This window comes from Strix aluco, chromosome Z (assembly GCF_031877795.1).
Source record: "Strix aluco isolate bStrAlu1 chromosome Z, bStrAlu1.hap1, whole genome shotgun sequence".
NCBI lineage: Eukaryota > Metazoa > Chordata > Aves > Strigiformes > Strigidae > Strix > Strix aluco.
The window spans coordinates 34095915-34122823 of NC_133971.1; the positions used below are offsets into that span (position 1 = coordinate 34095915).

Genomic DNA, 26909 nt, shown 5'->3' on the forward strand with positions numbered 1-26909 from the left:
GATTAAAATAGAACTGTAGGACACATTTGGGGGTAGTGGCAGTGAGAAGGATTGTGATTTTTTTGTGTATGGCTTCTTTTGGCTTTCTTTTCTGACAAGAATAACAATTTTTCTTTATCATCTGCACTAAACAGTCCTGGGAAATATGAGAGACACAAATGCCGTTGCATGTGTCTCAAGCAAAGGACTTCCAGATGGTCTGATTATATTGACGCAATAAGGATCCTGGCCTAAAATCAGTGGACCTACGATTATCATACATGTCTCTGGGATTTTTGCTTGACTGTACAAAACCCTTGCAAAGTTCTCTGATCAATAATGCTTAGCTTTTAAAGTACTGATGAAATTATTTCACGGAGACCTTCCGGTTTGCTGTAACAATATCTTGTTCTCCCAAGTTCACCACACCACTTTCCGTGATTCTAGTTGCTATAAAGGACCTGGCACTGAAACAGAGTGGCTGGCCTCACTCTCTCAACCCCCTGACATGCGTCAGCTGCAGCTCCGTGGATGGACTATTCATACTCTAAGTTTCATGCCTAAAAGCTTTTTCAGTGCTGTGACAGGTGTATGCAGCAATACCCTGGGCCAAAGAGCAACAGGGCACTTCCAGCACTGCTATCTGCATGGCCAGCAAGTGACTTGCTATCAGAGTTACAGCAACTGGCTCAGCTCGCACACTTTGCTCTTTAAAGAGGAGGAAGGGGTATAAAAATAACAAAAATAATTGGGGGGGGGGGGGGGGGGGGCGGGGCACAAGAGGGGGAGAATCAGCGTGCCTGCAATAAAACCTGTTTGACAAGTGGGAATAAAATTCACACTGTACGTATACTCCTATCCCTGTTAGAAAGTGATCTAGGGTCACAGAGCTCTGGAGACTACTTTATTTCTTTTCTCTTTTTTTCCATTGCTCTTTTCTCTTTTTCTCACTTTTTCTTTTCTCTTTTTCGCTTTTCTTTTTCTTCTCCTCTCCTCTGCTCTCCCCCTCCCTCTCCCCCTCCCTCTCCTCCTCCCCCGAAGGAACACGCTGCTCTCAGGCCCCGGCCGGCCGCTCCCGGGCGGGGGTCGCATGCCCCGACGTGCGGGGCCGCCGTACCGCCGCCGCCGTGCCGCGCCTCTTCTCCAGGCATTACGGTAGGAGGGCCGCGCCGCGTCTCTTCCACCTGCCAGCGGGCTTTAAAGTTGCAGCCGGCCGCGACGCGCGGTGATTCGGATCCCGGTGCTCGGGGCGGGCGGCAGCTGCTGGGCCGCATCGCGGTGCCGCCGCCGCCGGAGCAGGGCCGGGGCGCGCCCCGCCTTGGCTTAGGGGGAGTTTTTCTCCGTCGCCCCCGCCTGCCTGCTTTCGTCTTTGCACCCGGTGGCAAAGGAGGGCCGGGGAAGGGCGGGGGGCTGGTTCGCCCAGGAAATCCCCATGTCTGCGCCGGTTCACCTGCGCGGCTCGGCCGCCGGTCCCGGCGCTGCCACGGATTACCGCGCCTCCGCGCCCCTGCAGCGGCCGGGCGGCCGCGGGTAGTGCCGGCGCCGCCGCCGCGGGCCCCTCCGGGGCAAGCCATGGAGCCCAGCGCCCCGCCAGACCTCCGCGACGTCGAGCAAAAGCTGGGGCGCAAGGTCCCCGAGAGCCTGGCGCGGCCGTTGCGCGGGGAGGACCTCCCGGGACGCCCCGGCGCCGCCGCTGCGCCAGCCCGCGGCACTGCCGCGGCCCCCGGCCCCCGCCGCCGCCGCGCCGCCGCCCTGGCCAGGCTGGAGACGAAACTTCACCTCCTGAGGCAGGAGATGGTGAGTAGCCGGGCGCTGGCCGGAGGGCCCTGCGGCAGCGCTCGGAGCGTTCGCAGCCCTCCCGCACAGCTGACTCCCTCCCGGCGGCACCGGCCCTCCGTGGGCAGCGCTCCCCGCAGGGTCGGCCGGCGACGCGGAGGGCTTTCCCCCCACCCTGCGACCCGGCGCGGACGCAGGAAGGCGGTGCTGCCCGCCGCCGAGCGCCGGCGCCCCGCATCCCTCCGGTGTGGCCACGCCGCGGCCGCCGCGGGCCGGTGCCGCCGAGGTGGCAGCGGGGAGGCGGCGACCTCCGCTGCTGCCCCGGTAAGGAGGAGGCCGTTCGGGTGAGGGAGTGCGACTTGGCGCTCTCTCGCAGAGTGGCTTCTGTGGAGTGGACTCGTTGCTGGCTTCTGTTCCTCTGTCAGCTCGTTAAAAGTACTGAAAGCTGGCGTTTCAATAAACGAAATAACGCACTAACCGCTCTCTGTTGTAAATGCATTTTCTGCATCGCACCTGTTTCCTGCTGGTGATTAATACCAAAAAAAGACGCTGGATGTTTTGGGGGTGAAAATTTGGCCTAGTCTTCAGTGACTCTATTTCTGGGCATTGGTCTTCAGGGACTTATTTTGTTCCAGACTTTACAGAAGTTGCACTGTAATTCTTGAACAAACAACTATTTATAATTTGGCTGAGAGGTTTTTTTTGCCAGTGGTCTATGACGGGACCATGCTGTATTTAGTTCTGAACTTCTGACTTGTTTACTATCTTAATGCAGGTCCTTGTCTTACTTTGTATGTCACCATCTCAATTTTTTGATGATTTATCTTTTGATGATGCTGTAAAACTGGCTTCATTTTTTTAAAGCAAACCAGAAAACCACTCTTTGCAAGCAACTAGTGAACACTCAGCAGATACGATTCTGACAATGCAGAGTACTTCAGATGTGTAAGCATAGTTGGCTTCCACTTGTATTAGGGTGTAATTGTTATGTGAGATCTCAAAAGACTCTCTTTGGTAGCAGCCCTTTCCATAACTCTTGCCACTAAGCTTATTTGAAAACAGTATGGAGTTTGATCTTGTTGGATGACGATTTTGCTGGCAACATGTTGAGATGACTTTATGCAACTATCTTGGAACTCAGCATTTACAGCAGTCAAAGCAATCTTCTACTATGTGAACAAGTATAATGCCATACAATCAGTCCCTGTGCAACCTTACATATATATATATATATATATATATATATAAGCAAAAGGTGGGTGGATTTGTAAAAGTTTTCAAAGAATAAGCTTGATAGGGGAGAAGGAAAGTCAAGAATGGATATTCTGAAAGTTAATAGCCAAGATGATGACCTTAATCTTGAGAGGTAATTTATAAATCACCCTATTGTTTGGCTTCATATGGTTTAAGAAATCGTCACAAATCAAACTGTCAATGTATTTTGGTGTAACAATCACTGTGAATTTCAGTTTTAACACCAAGTTCCACATCATCAGCATATGTCATGTTTATTTTTGAATTTTAAACTTGCACAAGGGTTGTAGAGTGACCTGCAGGTAGCTTATAATGTAAAACTGTTAGGAATGTTGGACTACATAGGAAACAAATATGGTAGCCAGAGTTCTTGGCATGACTGTCTAGACATATCATGACAGTTAGGCATATTAAAGGACGGGGGTGAACAAGTGACTTGCCCCCATCACCTATTCCTTTCGAGTTGGTCTCTTCACCGGCTTTACACTTGCAAGTTTCATGTCACAATCTTTACTTTGCCTCTTCTTCCTCCTGCCATCCAGTTTCCCTGTTTTCCCTCCCTGCCCTCAGCATGAACATGTTTTAGTCCCAACATCCTTGACCTCTCCAGTTCTTTGTCACTTCGATGTCTGACTTTCACATCTGACCTCATTGATCATGCTACATAAGGGGAGTTCTGTTACACGTCTCTTCCTGTTTGACTTCTAGTCTCTGTACGCTCATTAAACCACCAATATAACGACTGCTTGTAAAAGGTGAAGTATTAGTACTCTGTCTATGTATTTCATATGCTCTCAGCTATCTTCTGTAATCCAGAGCATGAAAGTGAACTGTCTTCCTGGGGCTTTCCTCTACTTGCTTTAGCAATTTAAGGATTTTCCTCAATCCTTCAAGTTTTGTCAAATTCTTAATCTGTCACTTTCCCATATGCAGTTTTCTTTGTGACATTGTACGGATCTGATCATTTAAGAGCAACGTCAGGTTTTTACTTTTTCTTTCTATGTTTCTTTTTCTTTTTTCTACACATTACTCCTAGAACAGAGCCAAAACTTCTATCCAGCTTATTTCGCACCTCTTTGCAACATATTAGCCTTTGCCTTGGCTTAAAGGCCTAAGAGACCTTGAACATGTAGAAAAGTAGTTTATAGCTGCTGCAGTAGTAAACAGATGCAGAAAATGGAAAAGATTAGAAGTTTAGAAAACCAAGTGTCATTCACCAAGCTATCTTTTTCTAGTTGTGCTATGATGGCAACATCTGCAGCCCACTTTGAATAGACACATCTGTGAGTTTTTTGCTTGGTTGTTTCAGACTTGAGACAAACATTTTGTAAGTATTTACAAAACAAGGTTATTCAGGCTTTTCTATCCACATATAAAAAACTTGACACTGGTTACTGTGCTGACATATGCTAAGCGTTACTGCTTCATTATCTTCTTGTATTCTTGTTTTTGTTAATAATATTTTGGACAGATGTGGATATTTTCTATTTAGTTTTTTGTTTTAAACTTGGCTTTATACAAATTGTGCAATTATGCAGCTCAACTTGTGTCCTTTCCCACGGCTATTTGTCACAATGACTGCGTCTGTGCTGACAAATTTCAACTAAATCTGACAAACAAAGCAATTTTATAGATACTGCCTTAGCATGTTTTGACTTACAATTGCGTTTAAATCATGGTGTTCCCTTGACATCCTATTGTTTAGCCCCTGACAGTAAAGAACAAGGGAAGCATACCTGAACCTGTTCGTAAAGCTTGGGAGTAGATACCAAGTCAGCTCAGGCAGCATATAATCTGTCCAGTAGCCAGAGGAAATTAAAACATACAGGAGTGGAAGTAGGCAGAAGTTTTTGTTCATTTAAAACTGTAGGGCCATCTCCTTTCCTGTCAGTGAATACTTTTGTCCTTCCAAAGAAACTGATCTTCTCTTCTTACGTCCATCTTGTATATGAGAAGTTAGGGCTTATCTCACTTCAGAACAAAGTAGCGATATCTGTTGGACTGGATACTTCTGAGGAAGAGAGAGATGGTGGAAGCTTTGAGAACTTTTATCTCATCCAGTTGCCATGTCCTTGGCCTGGAAAAGCATGGTTGAAATGGTGGAAGTGATTACCTCCCCTGTGTCATCTGCTGAAGGGGAATGTTAAGAGATAAGCATATTATCGTGTCAATATTTGACTTGGAAATGCTGTGAGTTAAAGCACCTGACAGATCGGTGGTTTGTGTGTTGTGTGGGTGGCAATTGTACATCTGGCCGAAGGCCTGAAGGCTCGCATCTTGCTTCTTCAGATCCCTTTGCTGTTCCCAGTGTGTGGTTCTTTTCCACTTAAGCCTAATTTTGCTGGTAGTCAGTGGGATTACACACAGAGCACCACGGAGTATCTTTCTTGAAATGTGGACCTGTTCAGCCAGGTGTCCTTCCCTTTCTTTACCTTCAGTTTTCCCCACTACAGTAATGATGGAGACTGTGTTGGATCCTGTAAACCTTTGAGGCACAAGGCCATCAAGTAACAGGAGAAGCAAGATGTAATTGCTAGTGTGGGTCAAAACACTGTGCTCTGGCCAGCCTAGGATGTGATGACTGCCTGTTACTAGCCGATGTGCCCTTTATTCAGTATGAAATTTGTCGCAGTGTTAATGTTAAACTCTTTCTTTCTCTGGTATTTTAAGTGGAATCTTCCACTGGGGGATTAATAATAACCCTTTATAGCTGCACCACTGTTTCTGGTGTATCATGCTCCTGAGGTCACCATTCAATACATTTGACTTCAACAGCAACACACTGCAGTAAATAATCAGTGAGGTTCATTCTGCAGCCCGAAATGATACTGCTTCAGAAGCCTCATTTCTCCTTCACAAGTTCTGGGATTACTCAAAGGGAGATTTTCCTTAACACTTGAAGAAAAAGAGTGTGGTGGGGTATTTTTCCTCTTTGTTCAAAAGTTTCCCAAATCAACTCTTTATTGCCTCTTTGAAAGCTGAAAAAGCTAAACAGAGTATAGTCTGCATGATGTATAATTAAAAAAAATAGCATGCTTTGCATGAAAATATTTCAGGCAGAAAAGCTAAACTGTGTCTTGGAAGTGAGGGGTAAATGGCAGTGCTGGGACTTCTAGATGAGATTCCTTCCAGTGAACGCCACTGAGAATCAAATATTGTTAATGAGTCTGAAGGCCAAACTGGGTATTCTGAGTGCAGCAGTTTTTAGGGTGAAGGGATAAAGAAATGGAAACAATCCTATTGTTAAGAAGCTGAGCTTGTCAGATTTACGCTAAAGCTATTTGAGATAGAGGCATATTCCAATTCTCTCTCATTAGTTGAGATTTCTCCCCCTTTGCTCTCCTAGTTCTATTTCAGTATAACTATTTTTAAAAGACTAATTAACATGGAGCCCAGACAAGATGAAGCAAAAGTAAAAGTACTTTTTACTGATTGGAATTAAGGCAAATAGGATCATTATGATGCCAGTCCTTTTCCTTTCCCTATTCCTAACCCTTTACCTATCCTTTCCATATAAATGAAGTTGCAGGGTGGAGGGCAGAGCTGCTATAACTCTATTTTACCAGCTCTTAAGAGTTTGAACAATTTTAGATTTGCTTAGATTTATTAGAACCACAGTTGTGGGGAGGTCTGCCTTTATTAGTTTCTTTAAACAACCTCTTTTAAAAAAGTCAACAACTATGAGTTGAAACATCTCTTTAACAGATGCTGTAGGTACAGGCTGCTACATTCACTGTTTTGTATGATAACATCAATTGACTTAACTGAAGCCAAGATCTGGTTCAGTGTGTCTAGTCAGCAGTGCAAAGCTGTGTATCAGATGCTGGTTTTTCTGTTAGATTAATTGGAATTTTTGCCTAAAAACTTGATTGAAGATAAAATCTTAAATATAAAATTACTAGTGGCTAAGCCTCAAGCCTGTGTAGGAGGGTTTGATTAACCTTGGTTTCTTAGTGCGCAGTTATTCAGTGAATCCCTAAAGTGAGGCTCTTAGAAGTAGAAAGAAGGCATACAGAAATAGAAATCAACTTATTTCCCCAAGCTCTCCTGAAGTTCACTGACGAAGCTGGTAATCTTGGATCTTGCTAATGAATTCTTTCCTTCATACCCTCCAATTTGCATGATGTGGTGAGGAGTTTGTAATTTTTGCATATAATGCAGACTGGGCAGTGATACCAGGATACTCAGGTTAAAAGGGATTTGTAGATTGATCCTTAGGGAAAATGGACAAATCTAGCAAGAAAAAATTGCAATCTAATTATAATACCAGAACGTTGTCAAGCTTTCCATCTTTTCAGATCATCTTTGGAAGGATGAGGTGAGCAAAGTTATTTAAATTAATGCGTATTTAAACATGGCAAAAGGATTTGAATTGTGGAACATCTCTATGTTGCACTCAGTCACTGCTTCTGGCCATTCTCATTCAGCTATAGCAGGCACTGAAGGTTTTAAGTCCCCAGGAAGTACAGATGAATATGTGCTATACATTATTAGCTATTGCTTGACCAAAAGTCTGTGAAACATTGGTGATACCTTACCTAGCAGCATCAGTGTGAAATACTTCAGTACAAGTGCTTCTGTCTTGTGTATGGATCGTCGCAGCAATGTCAGGGATACTTCACTCAAGACTTCCATTTGGACTGGCCATGTACAGTGAGACTTTTGCCAGCCATTATTTCGAAGAACATATATTATGGTTTCATGATGTTTCTTTCCTGAATACTTTGTTTCAAGGTAGAGGAAGCATTTTGCCTTTGAAGTTGCTTTTTAAAGTCTGCTGACAGTTTGTAACAGAAGACGTGAAGACTAAACCCCTTCTGCATAGAGCTCTACAGTTTAAGTGACTAATAATAACTTTCAGCAAACAGATTACAAACTTTCTGATTAAATCAGCAGAACAGCATGATTTTCATAGAATAGCCTGGTCTGGAAGAGACCTCAAATATTATCTCGTTCAACCTTTCATTGGAAAGGGAGCCTGGATGAGATTATCAAACACGCTGTCCAATTGCATCTTGAAAACCTCCAGCAATGGGAACTCCACCATGTCCCTGGCATGTTTTTTCTGGTGATTGATTGTCCTCACTGTAAAAATATTATTTCTTATATCAAGATGAAACCTCTTGCGGTACAACTTGTACCTGTTGACCCTTGTATTCTCCATGTGGCTCCACGTGACCAGGGGGAGGACAGTGGGATGGACAAGATCTTGGGAGGGGACACAACCAGGACAACTGACCTGAACTGACCAAAGGGATATTCCAGACCATATGACGTCTGCTCAGTATAAAGCTGGGAGAAAGGATGAAGGGAGTGGGGTTACCCTTGGTCTTCCGAGGCAACCACTACGCGTATTGGAGCCCTGCTTCCTGAGAAGGCCCGACATTGCCTGTTCATGGGAAGTAGAGAATAAATCTGTTTTCTTTTTTTTGCTTCCGCGTGCGGACCTTTGCTTAGCTTTGCTTATATTAAATCTGCTTTTGTTTTACCCACAAGGGTTGGGGGTTTTTTCCTATCTTATTTTCTTTCCCCTCTTTGCCCTGTTGCGAAAAAAAAAAAAAGAAGGGGGGGGAAGTGATAGAGCGACTTGGTGGGTACCTGGCATTTAGCCAAGGTCAAACCACCACACTCCTTGTGAAGGGAGGGCCTCCATCCTCTTTGTAGCCACCCTTTAACTACTGGAATAATGTAATGAGGTCCCCTCTGAGACTTCTTTTTTCTAGAGAGAAAAGATCTAACTCCTTCAGTCTTTCCTCACAAGGTAGGTTCTTCATCCCTTTGATCATAATCATTTTGTATGCATAGTTTGTTTTTTGTGGATACTTCTGTTTAACAGTAATTCAAAAGTTTCTTTCGTGTGTGAGCAGGAAAAACTTGAAATCCACAGTACCAAATACATATATTGCACAGAGGTGATGGCCAACAAGTGCATTTCTACTCTTCAATACTTTTTTTTTCTTCCTGACAATAGTTAATAGTTAAAGTAGTAGTATAGTAAATAGACAATAGTAAATAAAGAAAAAGGATACATTTTCAATTCATTTTTTAAAGGTTACAAGATCCTCTGTCTATTCTCTGCCTTCAGGCTCAAAACCTAGTAAGCTTTCCACAGTGGACACATTTATTTCCTGTGTTTCATTTCTGTCTGTGTCCTGGGACAGAGGCTGGATACTGGAATCTGGAGCAAATGAGGATGAAGTTACAGGAGTGAAAAGGCAGAGGATCTGAGCTGTTGAAAAGAAATTGAAATTTAATTAAATTGGGTGCAATTTCTCTCTTGGATTTTCACCATGGAAGTTGGGCATCTTATATCCAAGCAATTCCAAAAGATGGTTCTCTGATTACTGTTTGTAAAGATGAACAACTCTGAAGAGAAAATTATGGGCAATCTCATAACAAAAGGGGAACTTTTTTGTTAAGAAGGCAGACTTGTAGCCTTTGTTTTCCAGCCCTCACTCTCACAAGCAGTCACAAACATTTACCCGTGGTGGATTACATTTTGATTTCATGCCAGTTGTTCTCTCTGTTGAATCTTGGCTTCAATCACCCACTTGTCCTTACTGATGTGGAATGGGACCTGGTATCTAGTCGGACAACTGGAGCCTGAGGTGGCATCCATGTATCATTTAGTTTCTTAATCTGAGAAGTCAGTAACTACTTGGGCAGCAATTCTAGGCCACCTCGGATCAGAGGATCTGTCCCCTACACAGTCTGTAATCTTCTGTATAGATACTTTTAAATTCTTACTGAAATACAGGTAACAGGCAGTGCTTGAAACTTTAGCATGGTTTTTGTGAACGCTAACGATCTGTACTGGAGATATATAGAAAACTGATGACTTTATAAGCTGTGATGGCTCAGAAGTAACTTGACTAAATATTGCTCTAAAATAACTGCAACAAAAAAGGCTTTTTTCAGGCTTGTTGGAAAGGTATTACATTATTTACAATGCTGAAGAAACTGTTAACTGCAGCTGTTAAAAGCAACTGAAGAAAGAGGCAGGAGAAACTTGAATTTGGACTGATGTGTGAGGGTTTCCATCAGCACAGCAATTCTGAAGAACAAGATTACTCAGTTTTGGCTGATTAATATTCTGAATGCTAAGGGGAAAGAAAAAAAAAAAAAGAAAGAAAACAAACAAACAAAACCAACAAAAAAACCAAACTCTGTTAGACATTATGTCTGTTTTCTTTCTTGTTAAGAAAGTCCATATGTATTTTGGTCACTTAAGCTGTTCTGTCTTGCTGACCTTGTACAGTTGTTTTCAAGTACAGTTTTGAAATATCATCCTTGTCATTGGATAACTTTAGTTAATGCCTAAAGGGAATCATAGAACTAAGAATTTTAAACCTGTGAATCTTGGTCTTTTCGACCACTTAAGAAAAACATTAACTTTTTTGTGGAAGACAGGATAAGTTGTTCAAGGACTAGAGAAGGATTGGAGAAAGAACTGAATAGAAGTGACTGCTACAGAGTTTGAGGAAGAGGTTGAAATATCTGTTCTGAAACATATGGCTGCAATAAAAGCAAAGGAGGAGATTAATAATTAAAATAGTGATGTTTCTTTAATGTAGAAGATAAAACATCCCTGCACATCTGTACCTTGCAGTTAAGGATATGACTGTGAGAGGCTCTTCCTTTATCAGCTGAATGGATATAAACCAGATCTAACTGGAATTCCTTCTGTGCCTATACTCACTGTAGTAATGCTGTTTATGAAATAGTAAGCCTTGACCCAAGGGTAAGTTGCTTTCTGAACTTGATTTTACTCTGTACCATGACTCACAGAGTATACAAATGGTCTTGGTATTCCTAGAGCCAAGTATACTCTTATTTTGAGTCTGTAGCAAGCTGTAGCTGGGCTAGGAGTAAAACCTACAATGACAGAGACAGTATTTTTTAATGCGTCCATTGAAACACTTGCATTGTAATCCACATGGTATTACTATTTGTTTTTCTGTAGTAGATAGGTACCGGACTAGGATATTTAATTCAGTAGTTGTTGAATTCACAGTTATGTAGTGGCTTCTGTCAAATTAAAACATCGCTAAGGATTGTGCCTGCAACATGTCTAGGCTCTATTTTGTAAAGTAACCAGTACTCAAGGATGTGGTTTGGAGAAAGATTTTAACTATATCAAAATAATCTTCCTTCTTTTTTCCAGCTTTTAACATGCTTTCTCTTTGTCATCAGTCATTTGCAGCTTAGCTGTCAATGGATGTCTTTCTATCACAGAATCATCTAGGTTGGAAAGGACCTTGAAGATCACCTAGTCCAACCATTAACCTAGCACTGACAGATCCCAACTACACCATATCCCTCAGCGCTATGTCAACACACCTCTTGAACACCTCCAGGGATGGGGACTCCACCACCTCCCTGGGCAGCCCATTCCCATGCCTAACTACCTGTTCTGTAAAGAAATACTTCCTAATATCTAATCTAAACCTTCCCTGGTGCAACCTGAGGCCATTCCCTCTTGTCCTATCACTTATTACTTGGTTAAAGAGACTCAAATGTCTGTCTCTAGTGAGAACTGAGTTGTGTCCAAAGTGACCAGTGGGTCCAGTCTCTTCAACAAGTTCTGAAAAGCTGTTCAGCCACATACCTGAGCAGTTTGCAAGCTTCAAGAGATGCTGACTGTGTCGGGGAAGTGTTCATGATAACCAACTGAAAGGAATCCTAGACTGGAGGGTGACCAAAATACATACGTATTACACCTTTGAAAGGTATAAAAAACACAGCTCAAGTTCTTTCAAATCTAGGAGCATATTCAGATGGTCAGTTATTTCAGAAATACCCTGTGGTGTCTTCCAGTGGTGAGTCCCACTAACTGCCTACCTGTGGATGAGCGTGTGGAATAAAATGTGTCTGAGGATTCGCCCCTTGAAGTTGGTCCAAAGGAAGTTTCCTTCCTTCATAAAAGGAGATAAGGAGAGGACACTAGAGAGTATGTCAGCTGTTAAAGTTAGCTACTGTTTTGTCAGAATATGCAACCCCTCCCAGAGCTTTCATAAACATGGAGAAGAACAATAGTGGCACAGCTGTGCAACCCTGCTCTCAGCAATCCTTCTGCCTCCCCACCAACCTGGTGTTTCTTAATACTTGCATTTTGTCAAAGAAATGGTATGGCACATTTTGCTAATTAACAGGAAACACAAACTAGCTAAGTTGCTAGGAAAAGTTACCGGAATGTTTCGTTTGCTATGCTGTAAAATAAACTCCTTGCAATACTGTATGGCCCTGCTGGGTGCAGTGCCAGGTGAAGTGAAAGCATTTAGTACCTGTAAAGCAATGCTAAATTGCTCTTTAACTACTTGGAGTTTCAAATTTTATAAACACTGTACTGGCTTAATTTGTAATTTTGTTCACTGTTGTTAGATACCAGCTGCATTCATGACTGAAATGCTTCCTGAAGGAGCATCATTTTACTGCATTGCTGCTTTGGCTATGAAACCTACCTCTTTCTAGATAGAGCAGGAAGAAACGTCCAAGAAGTACAATGTAACAAATGTGCTGAGCATTTCCAAGCTCCCATGTTTTTACCCAAAGGTACAAAGGTAGAACAGCTCTGTTGCTTTGCATTTTTCTTTTTTTTTTTTTTTTTTCCTGACTTCCTACAGAATTTCCACTGGTTTAAAGAAATGTTCTCTTTTAAATGGTTGCACTGCATTTTGTAACTCAAATATGTGCTTATGAGACATAACATTGGACATGACTCTCAATACTGTGTGGTGAAAAGATTTTTTTTTTTTTAATTTACAAAGCTTTAGATTCTGACCTTGACCCTTGCAATAATTATAAATGGCTAGGAAAAACAGTTCTGACAGCAAAGAGAAAACTGCGAAGCATTTCTGTGTAAGCAGAAATAGAATCTACATTGGTTTGCCACCTCTTCAGAAAACTAGCGAAGTGAACATCTAGTGTCCTTCCTGGGATGAGACTGCCACAGTTTGGAAAACTGCCTGGAGAAGACCTGTTCCAGCAATACCACAAGCCTGAATTTGTACTCTAAGTTTGGCTGCTAATACCGACACTTTTCTCTGTTGGACAAAGCCAAACAATGTGTGTTTAGAACAAAGTACCTGACAAGAAAACAGTGGCAATGTAGTGTTTTTATGTAGTTTAGTACTGAAGAATCTTTTCCACGGACAGTCAGGTTTTCTGACTAACAGAATTTGGATGGGTCTGCACAAAACCATGAAAACTTCAAGAAGGCATTCAGGAGTCACTGTAAACTCTGACCTTAGACTATTGTTCTAGTCTTCTCAAAGCTATACAGTAATGAGAGGAGCAAACATGAAGCCAGAACAATAATTTTTAGAGGACTTTTTCTGATCTGTGGCTGCAAGTGGATTTTGCCTTCACAGGGCCACTTGAACCATTGCAACCATTAATAGCTAGCCATATATCATGAGATAATTGTGCCATACACTGAAATATTTCAGTCTCAAGTGGTGGCCTGTGACAGGTTCCTAGTGTTACAGGATTTGTAGGAGAAAACTGTAAATCTTGCAACAGTAGAGGAGAAAGCCTCTTTGCAAGAAAAGAGCAGTACTACTAGCATGCCAAAGCAACAGTAATTTTCTTCAACTTCAAATATCCATGGAATTTATCTATTCCTTTAGCACCTACCAGTAGTTGCTGTGACTGGAGCAATGCAGTGGAAACACAGCACAGTTGCTATTTTCCCCATAGGCAGATGAGGTAGCTCACAGTGGCCATCAATTCCTGTAGCTGGTTATGCATTCACCAGTGCAGAGCAGTAGTCCTCCCATTTCAGAGGAGAAAGAAATGCAACCCAAACAACAATGTGATGTTTAAGCTTTTGTCATTTCTCTCCTTAATTTTTATTAATTTTTACTCTGTTGAAGTTTAATGTCAGACTTACTTCAGAAGAGTCCTAACCAGCTCTTTTCAAATACAGTCATACTTTTCTAGTCCAACTCTGTTCTGTCCCAGATTTCCTTGTCTAGTTCTCTTGCTTCCCAGGTCACTCTTGAATGTTGGCAAAGGTCATATTTGTCTTTTCCTAGCCATCTAGTGCAAGTCTTGCACCTTATTTCTGCTCCCCAACTAGCTTAGTAGCTAGTATTTCCTCAATAGGAGAAATGGGAAATTTAACCAATGACCTTGATTCCTTCCCTCTCTACTAATACCTCTTTTGATAGTTATGATTAATACTCTTTTCTGAACTAGGATCAAGCCACACTGCCTCAGTAGTTTGCTATGTAGAAATCTTTGCTAAGAGCAGTTTAGGTATAAAAAGAGCAATATGACATGAGCTAGAGTGATGTAGGAGAAGCTGATGTCTGCAACACATGGTGTGGATGATGGCTATTGATCAAAGGAGGGATCAAATAATATGGAAAGACTGGTACCTAGAGTACCTGGTTTTTCCCTGAAGTTTATAGTTCATGACTGATTACTGCTGCTGCCGTCTTATGAGATGCCCTTGGCTAGAAGCATAGGATTTCTGATTATTGAGTTTTTAATATATGTTTTCACTTTATTACCTGGATAATCATGCCTCGTGACCTTCAGAACAGATTACTGCAGTGTGTTCTGTAGGAGAAAAAGGGGCTTTGGGCTTTTTGAGCCAAAAGGGCTCAAAAGCTGCAGCTAGTATAGCCTGCAGCAGCCTGCTTGGCTAGTTGTGATGGCCAAATTGAGTGTTTCAGCTTGCTAAAAATGGTTCTAGCCTCTTGTTTTCTTCTGGCTTTTTAACTTAGAGATCCCAGATGCAGGTTAGCTGCTAGCTGTTTGATGCCTTTTTAGTGAGTGAAAAAGAACTATTTATAGGTATCTGGATCTATAAGTTGGATGGATATTTTTGGTTGAAAGACTCAAAATAGACAACTTTGCTTCATTTTATCTGATAGATCTCAAATTTGCTAGTACATTCAGGTGGGCACAAAGCCTGTGTATGAACCATATTTTAGCAGCATGGTAATACACCAATGGGGAGATTTGGATGGTTTTTCATTCTAAAGAAAAAATAAGGCTGAATCTGAAAGACACACAACTTCAAATAGTGCACAGATTAAACTTAAGGAAACAAAACCCCAAAACTTATTTGATAAGATGTTGACTCATGTTGTGGTTTAACTCCAGCCAGCATCTAAACACCACACAGCTGCTTGCTCACTCCTCCCCTCTCCCAGTGGGATAGGGAGGAGAATTGGAAAAAACAAACAAACAAAAAAGTAGAACTCACAGATTGAGATAAGAATGATTTAATAATGAAAATAAAATAAAATATAATAACAATAGTAATAATAAAATATTACAATAATTGTTATAAAAGGAATATAACAAAAAGATAGAAATAAAACCCAAGAAAAGACAAGTGATAATGCAATTGCTCACCACCCACTGACCAGTGCCAGAGCAGTCATCCTCCCCCCGAGACAACTCTCTACAGTTTATATACTGAGCATGGCATTTTATGATATGGAGTAGCCCATTGCCTAGTTTGGGTCAGCTGTCCTGGCCATGCTTCATCCCAGCTTCTTGTACACTTGCTTGCTGGCAGAGCATGGGAAACTGAAAAATCAAGACAAGGTTGTCTTGAAGTTCCTTTTTATTCATACTCAGATAAACCTTCAGTAAATTGGACAGGAGTTTGCCGTTAGTAAAGATTGTGTTGTTAGATTAAAAGTATGCTTTTAACAGGACCTACCCCATCTACAGAGCCACAGAAGTATTACAAGCAGAATCCCATTTTGAAATCTGGGGAGATTCAGGCAAAGAATTTAATTTTTTTAAATCTTACGTTTCTCTCCAATGGTATTGTGAAAGCAGACTTGAATTTCAAGCAAGTACAGATTTGTCTTCAGTAGTAATATTGTAATATTGTTGTGTCTTGGCTCTGATTTAATGAAACAAGTTGGGGGGTTTTCCCTTTTTTTTTTTTTTTTTTCTTTTTTTTTTAACAGTAATAATGAGGTGAGGATCACTGTTGTCTCCATAAAAACAATGTTTCAAACTTTGAATATAGCAGTAAGCAAAACCCATTATCTTCTTTCACTTTTATTTTAGTTCTGTGCTTTTGAGTGTACTTACATAGTGCCAATATTAAAACTACTTCATTTTAAAGGGATGAGCAGGTCTGGAGTGCTCATTAACCAAATCTAATTCAGGAATGAAGAAATATTTTATCCATTTTTTGCACTGTATTTTTAAGAGCGTGTATTGGTCAAGACAAGCATAAATAAGCCAGAAAGTGAAATCAATGAAAAAAAATCTAAATATGCTATTGAGCCCCAGTGCTGTCTCATGTCAGTAGGGAAGACATGTACAGTCTTGTGTTGTGGCTCATGTCCAGAACACATTATAATGATGCTATGATCGTCCATCTGTTGTAACACTTTCTGACACCCACAGCCGATTGTTACCACTGCATATTGACCTGAATGTTTGCAGTGGTATTATCTTGTCTGTCAACATATGTGAGTCCATAGTATGGATTTTTCTGGACATTTTCACCTCTGTCATAGTAGATACGTTTCTAAGGTCAGACGCTGCTTTTATGACAACAGTATGGGATATTTGGAAACATTCAGTAAAAACTTCCCATAGTATTAGAAGCTTTTTGCTTTTCTCAAATGCCTACATTTCCTCACTGCTCCCTTTCATGTTCATTCAACTAAGCTTTAAATAATCAGGACCTTCGTTTTATATTAATTCATCCTTCTGAGGCTGGATGTTTCTTTCCCTGAATTCTGTGATGCTTCCATATTTAAAGAGCTGATTTAGCTTTTATTTTGTTTGGGCAGGAGGTGATGAAATAGGGACTTAACTAACCTTTATTTTTTTCCTGCTACTTGTTCTCTGATCTATAGCATGTTTCTCTCTGATAATCATGATCATATCTACTAAGTAGGTATTTAAATTGTTTTTTTCTTTTTCACAATAAAATAAAAAGATGGCCAAAAAAACTAGAATAAACAAGCAAAAAAAGATTTTTGGCCTGAGAATTTTGTATTATGCTTAAGCATACAAGATATCTCAAATAGTATAATGTTAAAAAAAAATATCCTACTGAGTGAATGATTCATCCAAATCATTGAGATTTTACTAAGCATTAATAAAAATGGCTGGCTGCCCACAGATACTCCACAGGAAAGGATCATGCACATTTCAGTGACATGGAAAAAAGCTTTAAGAGCCACGTTTTTATTACAGATATACAGAATCACAGAATTAACTAGGTTGGAAAGGACCTTGAAGATCATCTAGTCCAACCATTAACCTAACACTGACAGTTCCCAGTATAATGCAATTAAACAAGTGCACAACTTGGTGGCATGTATTTTCCTTTCAAGTCTGAAGGGGATCAATTAGTATGTATAAAATCAACATATTAAAATATGGTGGTGTAAGAGAAATGTAAATCACCAATACTGTAATTTCCTATACCAGATGATAACCATACTAGCATAATGTTTTGTTCATATATTTGCAAGAAATGTCCTTGAAACCTGTTCATTAAATTATTTACACTCATTGCTTACTGAGCTAACCTGCTCCCTCATGAAGTTGCTCTGTCTCCTGATTATTCTGGTGGTGTCTCAGATCTGACCTGCCCACTTCCTTGATTTAGCTAATGGGTGTTTAGTAAGCTCTGCTTACAGAAGGAGAATCCTCTTCTGGCTGATGTTGAATTACACTGTCTCTCCTTCGTAGTTAAAAAACGCTCTTCACAAAGCTATGTTATGTTGCTGCCAAATTTTACTAAAGGACCTGTAGAAATATTTGTCGTAACCATTTGGTGGAGGATTGCACTGGAACTGCAGCACATTGAAACAAGATGACTAGGCTAGTGCTTCTTTTTAAACTAGCAAGGTCAAGGGCGCAGACAGAAGCTGAAGACTTCAAGACTGCTTGCTTTCTGAACAGCTGGGACTTCAGTGAGTGTAATGAACACTGCCTAAAAATCTACTATGAGGGTTTTAACAATTTTGGAGTCTTCAAGAGAAACAAGAGTATAAATAATCTCTTTTGCAAAAGGCGGCAAAAAGTAGGCAATCAAGACTGCTTCTGTAATCTGCCATAATGTTTTTATTGTGACTCATTATGGACGTACAGCTGAAAAAGGTCAGTGTAACTTGCTCAATTTGCAGAAATAGACTAGATCAGTAAACCGCAACTACAAATCAACATAAATTTAACTTTTGTTTATGTAGCTTTTGTATGTGCTCCCTAGTTGTCTGAAGATTACCACAAGCCTAAAAAACATGAGGAAAGAAATGGGAAAATGTCCCAGCAGTACATTATAACACAAGTACATGCTGAAAGAAACCAGATGTGCAAAAAGCTGTTGATCTATGTATGTCGCTGTTGTCTGAAATTTAATTTACCTAAATAAATGTGAGGTAAATCACAGTCAGACACACATGGTAAAATGATGAACACCAGATCACCTACCTTGACTCACAGACAGTCTCATCTCCGCCAGACTTTTGTCACCACCTCCATTGTTTCTGCTTATGAAGAAATTGAAGAAATGAAAGAGCTCACATACAGTGTCAGGTTGATTGGTTAATTTGAATTATTGGTAGTGCCTGAATTAATCCAAGCTAGTGGACTTTGTGGTGGAGTGTATGTGAAGCATTCCCACAAGCAGTTGCAGTTCCACCTGTGCATAGATGATGCCTTCCAGCTAAGGATAGTAAACCTGTGTTCTTATGCTCTGTCACATAAAAGCTCCTTGGCTTTTTGACAGGTGATGCTGAAGATTGTGTTCAAATTCAGAAGTCAGTCTAAGCATTCTGCTTTTTCACCTTGATCCTGAAATACCCGTGCCCAAAGTGGCTTATTTATATGAAGAAACCAATGCAAACATTCTGAACCAGGGGGACAATTTTGAGTAGACAAGAGGTTTAAAGTCATGCACATGCATATGTACTAATTAAAGTAGGACAAAGCTCATGCACAGCCTATTAATCATCCTGTGTATTTAAGGAGCAGACATTTGTCTCTTATCTATCATTTGTGGGTTTATTTTAGACATGTTAAATGGAAAAATAAGTATTTTTTTATTCACTGGTGTTGAGAAGCTATTGTAATATCATTCTGAATTTGCTAACCTCCATGTGGCATGCTTCATGCTTTATGGTGGTTGCTTAATAAACAAAGCCTGTTTATGTGACTACACTCACCTCTGTTGTAAACGTGTTATCTAGTCACTCCAATTAAACAATGCTTACATTCACAATTCTGAATTTTGGACTTTAGGTTGCCTATGGTCTTTTTAACTTGTAATGTATATTCTCTCACAGAATTGGTTGACGAAATTTTATTGATGAGCTTTATATCCTTTTATATCTGCTTACTAAATCGGTATCTTCCTAAGACTCAGATAATTCAACTTTGCCAGCTAATGTTTATTTTATTTTTCACATTCTCACCTTTCTCCTTGGGAATTAATTTTCTTAGTTACTTTAAAAATTGTCAGTCAGTGTTTGTAATAGCAAAAGTAACACCAGAATAAAGTGGCATAAGGTTAGCTTTTGTGAAGAAAGAGACTTCTCAGAATTCAAAACAAATTTTTAATTGATCATTGATTGTTAATTTTTAATTTTGTTTTTGTTACATCTCAAATGAATTAATGGAATTCATTATTCCATGGAAAACTGAGGTAATCTGCCTTTAAAAAAAGAAAGGAGAGGTAGGCACATCTGGGTAACCATAAAGCTCTTTATCCTGAATGACATGGGAAATAGAAGAAATTTAATGGAAAAGTGGAAAGTTGTCTCTGACACACCCTAGAAAACAGAAAACACCAGTAGCATTAATACTCCTAAGCCATAGTGGTCACACACACATCTGTTTGGCATGGAAAGATTCTACTGGTTTGAAATTCTGTTTGTAAAATGGGTGATAGAAAGGGGTATGGCAGTGTGTAACAACAGATGGAATCAGCACAAGTGCCCATTTCATCTAACCTCTTCACATGTTAGCTCTCTTCTGCAAGACTGCTCACATGCTAAACCTCTTAGTGGCTTTCAATAAGGCACTGTATTTTGCTACTGTTTCCATCCAACTTCCATTTATTGTGGAATATCTGTCCAAAATTATAAAACTTTAGAAACACAGATTCCACAGTAGCCAACCCTAGATCAGTGTTTGAGTCCTGTTCAAGATCCTGTGCAGAGCAGAGCTTCTGAGCTGAGTGACTTAAATAGCTCCCTGAATCCATTAACTTGTAAGTTTAAGATTTTGTGTCTCATAGTGATTTATTTTACTGTCCTCTGGCTAAAAGATTTATCTTGAAGGAAATACCTTGTTATTCAGGCTCACTCATTTTCATTCCTTTTACTAGTAGGCTCTTTACAGCACACAACATAAAGGTATTGAGGAAAAAACAAAACTAATGTCTTTTAAATAAACTTAGGATTATCTTTTCCTCATACCGTGTTTTATGGTTGCCATTAATATCTCTGCAGTCTTCTTGTAGTTAAAAGAAGCAGCAGCAGCACATGACCCTGGGAATCGAAAAGAAAGTAATCTGCAGAAGGGAACTAGAGTTGCAGACAGCTTTGATACATTAAAAGGATATATTGAAATAATTTTTAGCTATGTTGAAGCTATATTGAAATAATATTTAGCTATGTAATTTTTTGAGGGGAAGAGGAGCTGTGTTTGGAGTTAACTGGAAGCTGTGTCTGCAGAACATGCAGCAGGAAAACACAAGTCCATTCTGCCCATAGTCTGAGTGTAAGTGTGGCTTTGATCAAAAGCAAAGTGACCAGGCTAGGGAAGCTAATGCACCATTTTGGGTGACTGCCAGGAAGCGATAATTGTCTTTGTTAACAGCTCTAGTCATTAAGAGCTTTATTCTAAAACCAATAACCTAGTGAAGTCCTTTTATAAAAACACTGTGTATATAAAAATAACATGAATATTTGTATTTATCTGTGTATATGTATATGTACACAGATGTCCATATGTTTTATTTATATAAATTCTCTTGAATAAATTATGACAATATTGTACATATTACTATGGAAGACCATAAGCAAGGCTAGTTGTGTAAGGAAGAAGTATCTTGTTAGAACAGTATGAGAGGGAGGGAGGCACAGACAGGTGTTTAGGCCAGTTATCCCATCCAGACTGAAGATCTGGTTATGTCTGAATGCTAATCTGTTCTGTCCATCTATGCTGCCAGACTGTGTTACTTGAAAGGTGCTGTCACTTTAAGTTCATTATTTTCTTTGCCATGACTAACTGTTTAATGTTAAACATTTACAGTCCTTCATGGTATCTGCACTATTGTGATCATACAAACTAAGCAGAAAGATATATAAGCTAGTCTGTAACCAGAATTTCTTTTTTGCTTTCTAGACACAATTAATTTCCTCTGTACAGCACAAGTTTGTGCTGAGGACTGATACATACTCACACACACCTTCCCTATGGTGGTGCTGTGCTCAACCTTTAATTCTAAGTGCAGCTGTAGAAACTGTTCTGAAATACCTATATTACCTATGATACACCCTGTTTAGTTTATTTCTGAAATGCACCTGTTACTGTGCATAACAAATGGAGTTGTCAAACTTGATGAGATTTCATTGTGTTTAGTCTCTTTAGTTGGACCATTTTGGAACTGACTCGTTTACTCCAACAGTTACATGGATTGCAGCTACATGAGTACAAACTAATGTGATTGTGTCTGGGCTAAAGCAGATAAGAGGCAAGAAATGTTGTAGTGACATCTTTGTGTTATCAAGCAGATGATGAAGTAAAGCATAATAAAGAAAGATGATGCTTGGTGGACTACATTTTAATGTTTGCTTTAGGAAAAGCACATTCTTGATACGGGAGGCTTAGAACAAGGTAGCTTGGATATGGGTAGCTTGGAGGACAAGGACTCAAGTACGCAGAAATGCAAAGATTTACTCCCAGTAAGGCCGTTCCACAGAAATGCTGAAGTTGTGGGTTTATTTAGAGCAAAAAATAATTTCCTGTGAACTGAATCTGAAATATATGAGATACCTACTTTGTCTAAAAGGGTCTGTTTCATTAGAGCCCTGTTGGTGCTAGCTCTCTTAAACATTTCCTTAATCAGCCTTTTGGGAAATTTGCTGTCTCCAAGATTGCTTATATGCAGCAAGTTGCTGAAGTCTGTAGTTGCATTTGAGAAGTCAGGTAATTTACTGCTTTCATGACAGCCTAGTTGCTCAGCAAATGGTTTATAGTGATTTATGGGTAGGGGTAGAGGAACCGGCTTGAGCAGGAGGGCTATGAAATGGTCAATCTGTTTTCAGAACCTCACATCTGGAACAATGATAGATAGGCAGTATTATTAAAACAATGAATGGTAAATCTATTTTGCACAGTACCAGGTTAGCTATGTTAAATCCTGTGATACTGGATTGAGGATAATTTAGAAATCATTCTGGGGACTGGGGAAGGAGACTGAGAATACATATGAGAGTTACACAGATATTCTGTTACGAGCAAAGCTTGAAATATCTTTGTGTTGGGTTGACCCTAGTCAGGAACTAAGCACTCACCAGCTGCTCACTCACTTCCCTCTCCCTCTCCTGTGGGATGGGGAAGAGAATTAGAAGGGTTGTAATAAAGACAGTTTAATAAGTGAAAGAAAGAAACAAAAAAACCCAAGTGATGCAAATTCAGTCACTCACCATCTCCCACCAGTAGACTGATGCCCAGCCAGTCCCCAAGCAGCTGCTACATTTGAAAGATCAAACCCACATGTTTTATTGCTGAGCACAACATTAAATGTCAGGGAATATCCCTTTGCTCAGTTCTGGTCAACCATCCCAGCTCTGTCCTCTCCAAACATCTTTCCTAGCCCCATCCTACTCACTGAGGGTGCAGAGTGAAAAACAGAAAAGGCCTTGGTGCTGTGCAATCACTCTTCAGAAGCAGCTGACACACTGATATGCTATCAACACTGTTTTAGTCCCACATATAGATTGCAGGACTGTACTAGCTGCTATGAAGCATCCCAGCCAGAGCCAGTACAGTCTTCTGCAGTATCTAATAGAATAAAATACATTAAGAAAACTTTTTGAACTGTACCAGGTCAGTGTAATTTAGGATTTTGAGAAGATGGCATTTGAGCATGGAAAAAACAATGTCCAGATTGTACTTTTGGCAAAACAAGATGTAGTCTTTGCTTCCTTGAGAATACCGATTCCATTCCAGTCCATTTTGGATGAACAATACAGGTGCTGTTTTTCTGTACAATGGCTGTGGACTTGGAGAATAACACAAAATGTCTGTTGTCTGGCATAACAGATCTTCCTTATTTCTTAACTGAGTGAGGATGTTCAAATTTTCAATACACTGTATTGTCTTTTTTGAATTAATGACCTGAAAGTTAAGATGTTAGTGCCCTATGGAAGAAAAGCATGTAATATATGTGTATATATCAGACATTATGGCACACATTTTTGTAGAGAAGTACACTTAAATTATACACAAGGGAAAGTATTCTCAAAATGCATGTATTAAAGCAGTGACATATCTGCATGTATTTGATTAATACAGTTAGAGGATGTAAGAACATGTGATAAAATGACACAAATTACATGCTAGACTATCCCTATGGGTTAATCTAAAATGAGTAGTGTCTTTTCTCCAATGGTATTAAGCATGCATGCCCTATGTTGACACTATGGCAAAAGTTCATCTAGGTGGAGGTCTTACTGTGGCAGTGATGAGACAGAAAGTGTGTCTGTTGTAATGTACAAACATTTAGCAGGGCTGAGGTGCTGTTGGAAAGGGCTGGATAGTTGATTAGGTCACAAACTATCATTATCTTTTCACAGTATGGGTGGAAATAGCTTCTGGCTTTCTACACTTTGTTATGGTCAAACCTGGAATCATCTTCAGTTTGCCAGACTGCCTGTTCAGTATTTTCACTTGTTTCATGTGATGAATAGGAAGTCACACAGATTTTTTTTTGCCAACACTTGTGATGTTTCAGATGAAAAGAAAGAAGCAACAAATAAAAGCCTCACCTTCATGTGTAACCTCATTGTGGAAATTTGAGTAAAACAGTGGCTTATAAAGTTTGTCTGTTAAGTAAAACATGAAGTCAGTTAACTTGTCTGTGAAATGCAGCACTGTAATATTCCACTGTGCTTTACCATTAACACTTTTGTGTGTATGCGTCAAACACCACAGCTAAGTTGGAAAGTAGGACTTTGTGCTTAATGTGTATTTTTTATTTAGTTATTTTTTGCAAGTTTTTGTTCTTTATGTTAATCTATAATAAATGGTTGACTGTGAACTCATCACCTTCATCTAATATGGGTTTAAATAATTTGAAATTTACGGTTTCAGTAAATTCAATATTTCAACTCTCAGAGATTTATACAGCATCTTGCAACATAAATTCAGGTGTAGTGTGAATAAAAGTTAAAAGTCCACAAGCCTTTTTTCAAATGATGCACATCTGAAAGTTTTGGGTTACCCAAGAAGCCGTAATAAGGATAATTTGGTGTAAATGCTTAGCTGCCTTGATCTGCTAAGTAGCTTAGGGTAATTGTAAATGGAAATAAGTTTGCCTCTTGCTTCTCTGAATAATGAAATGCTATCCCCAAGAGCTGTCATAGCAGCTGTGTTTCTCATCTAAATAGCATTGTACTATTTTGTGTACAAGTCTTGTCATTCACTAGCATTCCTGTTAATGAACTGCTTAGGTAGCCTGATCAGGTTCACACTTGAACTATATTGAAAGTATTAGTATAGCATTAGGTTTTTGGGTTTTTTTTTACTAATTATTTAAATAGATTTGTCCTACCTGTGAAAGGTGGATTTTTTGTGTTTTTCTTTAACCCGTTCATTGCTTTCAGCCTGCTACCTCGAGTTTGATTTGAAGAAAATTAGTATTTTTTTAATCACTTTTGCCTTGTAGGTTAATCTCCGAGCCACTGATGTGAAGCTTATGCGCCAGCTACTCATCATCAATGAAAGTATTGAATCAATCAAGTGGATGATTGAAGAGAAGGCCATTGCCAGCAGAGGTAGCAGTTTGAGTGGCAGCTTGTGCAGCTTGCTGGAAAGTCAAGACACATCCCTCCACGGCAGCTGTAACAGCTTACAAGACTGTAGCGATGGACTGGATGGAATATCAGTGGGGAGTTATTTGGACACCTTAGTGGATGATGTCCCTGGTCACCAAACCCCTTCAGATATGGACCATTTCAGTGATTCTTCTATTATGGAGGACTCACAGCCTCTGCATAAGCATCCCAAAATTGATTCTGATGAGTACTACTGTTTTGGATAATAAAAACAAGTTCATGGGACACAAATGCACTTGTACTTATCCTTTTTCTTTGCTGCTATTTTGTTTCATGTGCAAAACCCCAAACTTCTTTGGAAGGAAAATATCATATGATACTTTGATTCCACTTCATAACTTTTCTGTTGCTTCTAATACATTTGCTCCTTGATGGGTTGGGCTTTCCTCCTCCTCACCTTTTTTAATTTATTGTTGCAATTTTTCTTTTTTTGTTTTAATGTTTTACAATGCTGTATTTACAGGTCTTTAAAAGTGGTGAAGGAAAAGCTTTATCTTTAAAATGAGACACTGAGTGAATGACAGCAATAATTTTGTATTTGTTGGCAATAAAATATCTTCTGATAAATATATGTTGTGGTAAATTTTCTTGACTACCAAGTTTGGCCTTTCCAAAGACATTGATCTTACTGAGCCTTAAATATGAACCTTGAAAATACCTCTACAAAATGCTTTTTCTTTTGTAAGCAATGATATTTGATTCTGTTAAGCTGTCTTAACTTGGAATATAAAGTATCTTAAACTTTTCTGTGTGGGGTTTCTTTCTTGTTGAACGTTCTCATCCTTCTTTAAATTCTGAGCTTCATTGTAGTCTTGCATTGATGCATTTCCATACTGGAAGCTCTACATAAGAGTATATTTTATTTTTGTACTTTCTACCTTTCATTTGCATTGAACCTGCAGTTTTATAGGCACAGTCTAGATACGTAAAAAAAAAAAAAAAAAAAAAAAAAGAGACATCCCACATTAAAAATATAAATTCTAACAGTGTGAATGCTGAGCCAAAATTCCTCAGCAGTTATTTTTTAAATGTAATTTAAAGACTTGACAATTTTTATCTTGAAATTATGAGGGATTTAGAGGGCACTGGTGAAATGTTTTACATGAGACAACATGCTAGAAGGAATGCCCTGTATTTTGTATGCATACCCTTATCCTTAATAAGTTTACTTTGCTTTTACTAAATATTATTACCAAGAGAAAATGCTGCCCTCTTGTCTTTTTGTTTCCTGTTTTACAAGTAAGAGTTTGCTTTAACCTTTTTTGTGCCTACTGGTACAGTTGAGAGCTATGGCTAGTCATTCATGTTGGAAGCATCTGAGAAGGAACAAACTGCTGTGGGGAAACTATCTGGCTTTGAGACTCCCCTGATCCATGCTTTTGTGCTGAAGACTAGGAGGCAGATTTTTCTTTTAATTGCTTCAGAAACATAAAGAAACAAGATTTTATCCTTCAACAGTAAAGAAAAAATAAGAATAAAAGAAATAGAATTGAACTGAACACTTTAACAGATTAATGAATGTGTATTTCTAATTTACAGATAGTGAAAAAGATATTGATACTTACACATCATCTAAAAGTGTTCTATCTTGCCATGACTGTATTCTGGCTGCCAGTAAAGCATGAAATTCCATCACCAAAGAAACTAATGTTTGCCAAGTATAATACAGGCTCCCTATTTAAAATATATTTTACACATTCTGAAGGAATAAAGCTAGTATATGAAGCAGTCAATGTATGTTGGTTTGGTTCATTTTGAGATAAAGTAATAGGTCCAGTAAGGTTCTGCTCTTCTAAGCCATGTTTCCGTGGATCTGTCTTGTCCAGTCTTGATCAA

General features: G+C 39.6%; 1 protein-coding gene across 1 annotated transcript; it reads left to right on the plus strand.

The window, feature by feature from the left end:
• Positions 1-1209: 1209 nt before the first annotated feature.
• Positions 1210-25818, plus strand: LURAP1L (leucine rich adaptor protein 1 like). Its single transcript, XM_074812303.1, has 2 exons — positions 1210-1776; positions 24905-25818. Exons 1-2 carry the CDS (start codon positions 1552-1554, stop codon positions 25277-25279), a joined length of 600 nt encoding a protein of 199 aa, XP_074668404.1. The 5' UTR covers positions 1210-1551; the 3' UTR covers positions 25280-25818.
• Positions 25819-26909: the final 1091 nt, after the last annotated feature.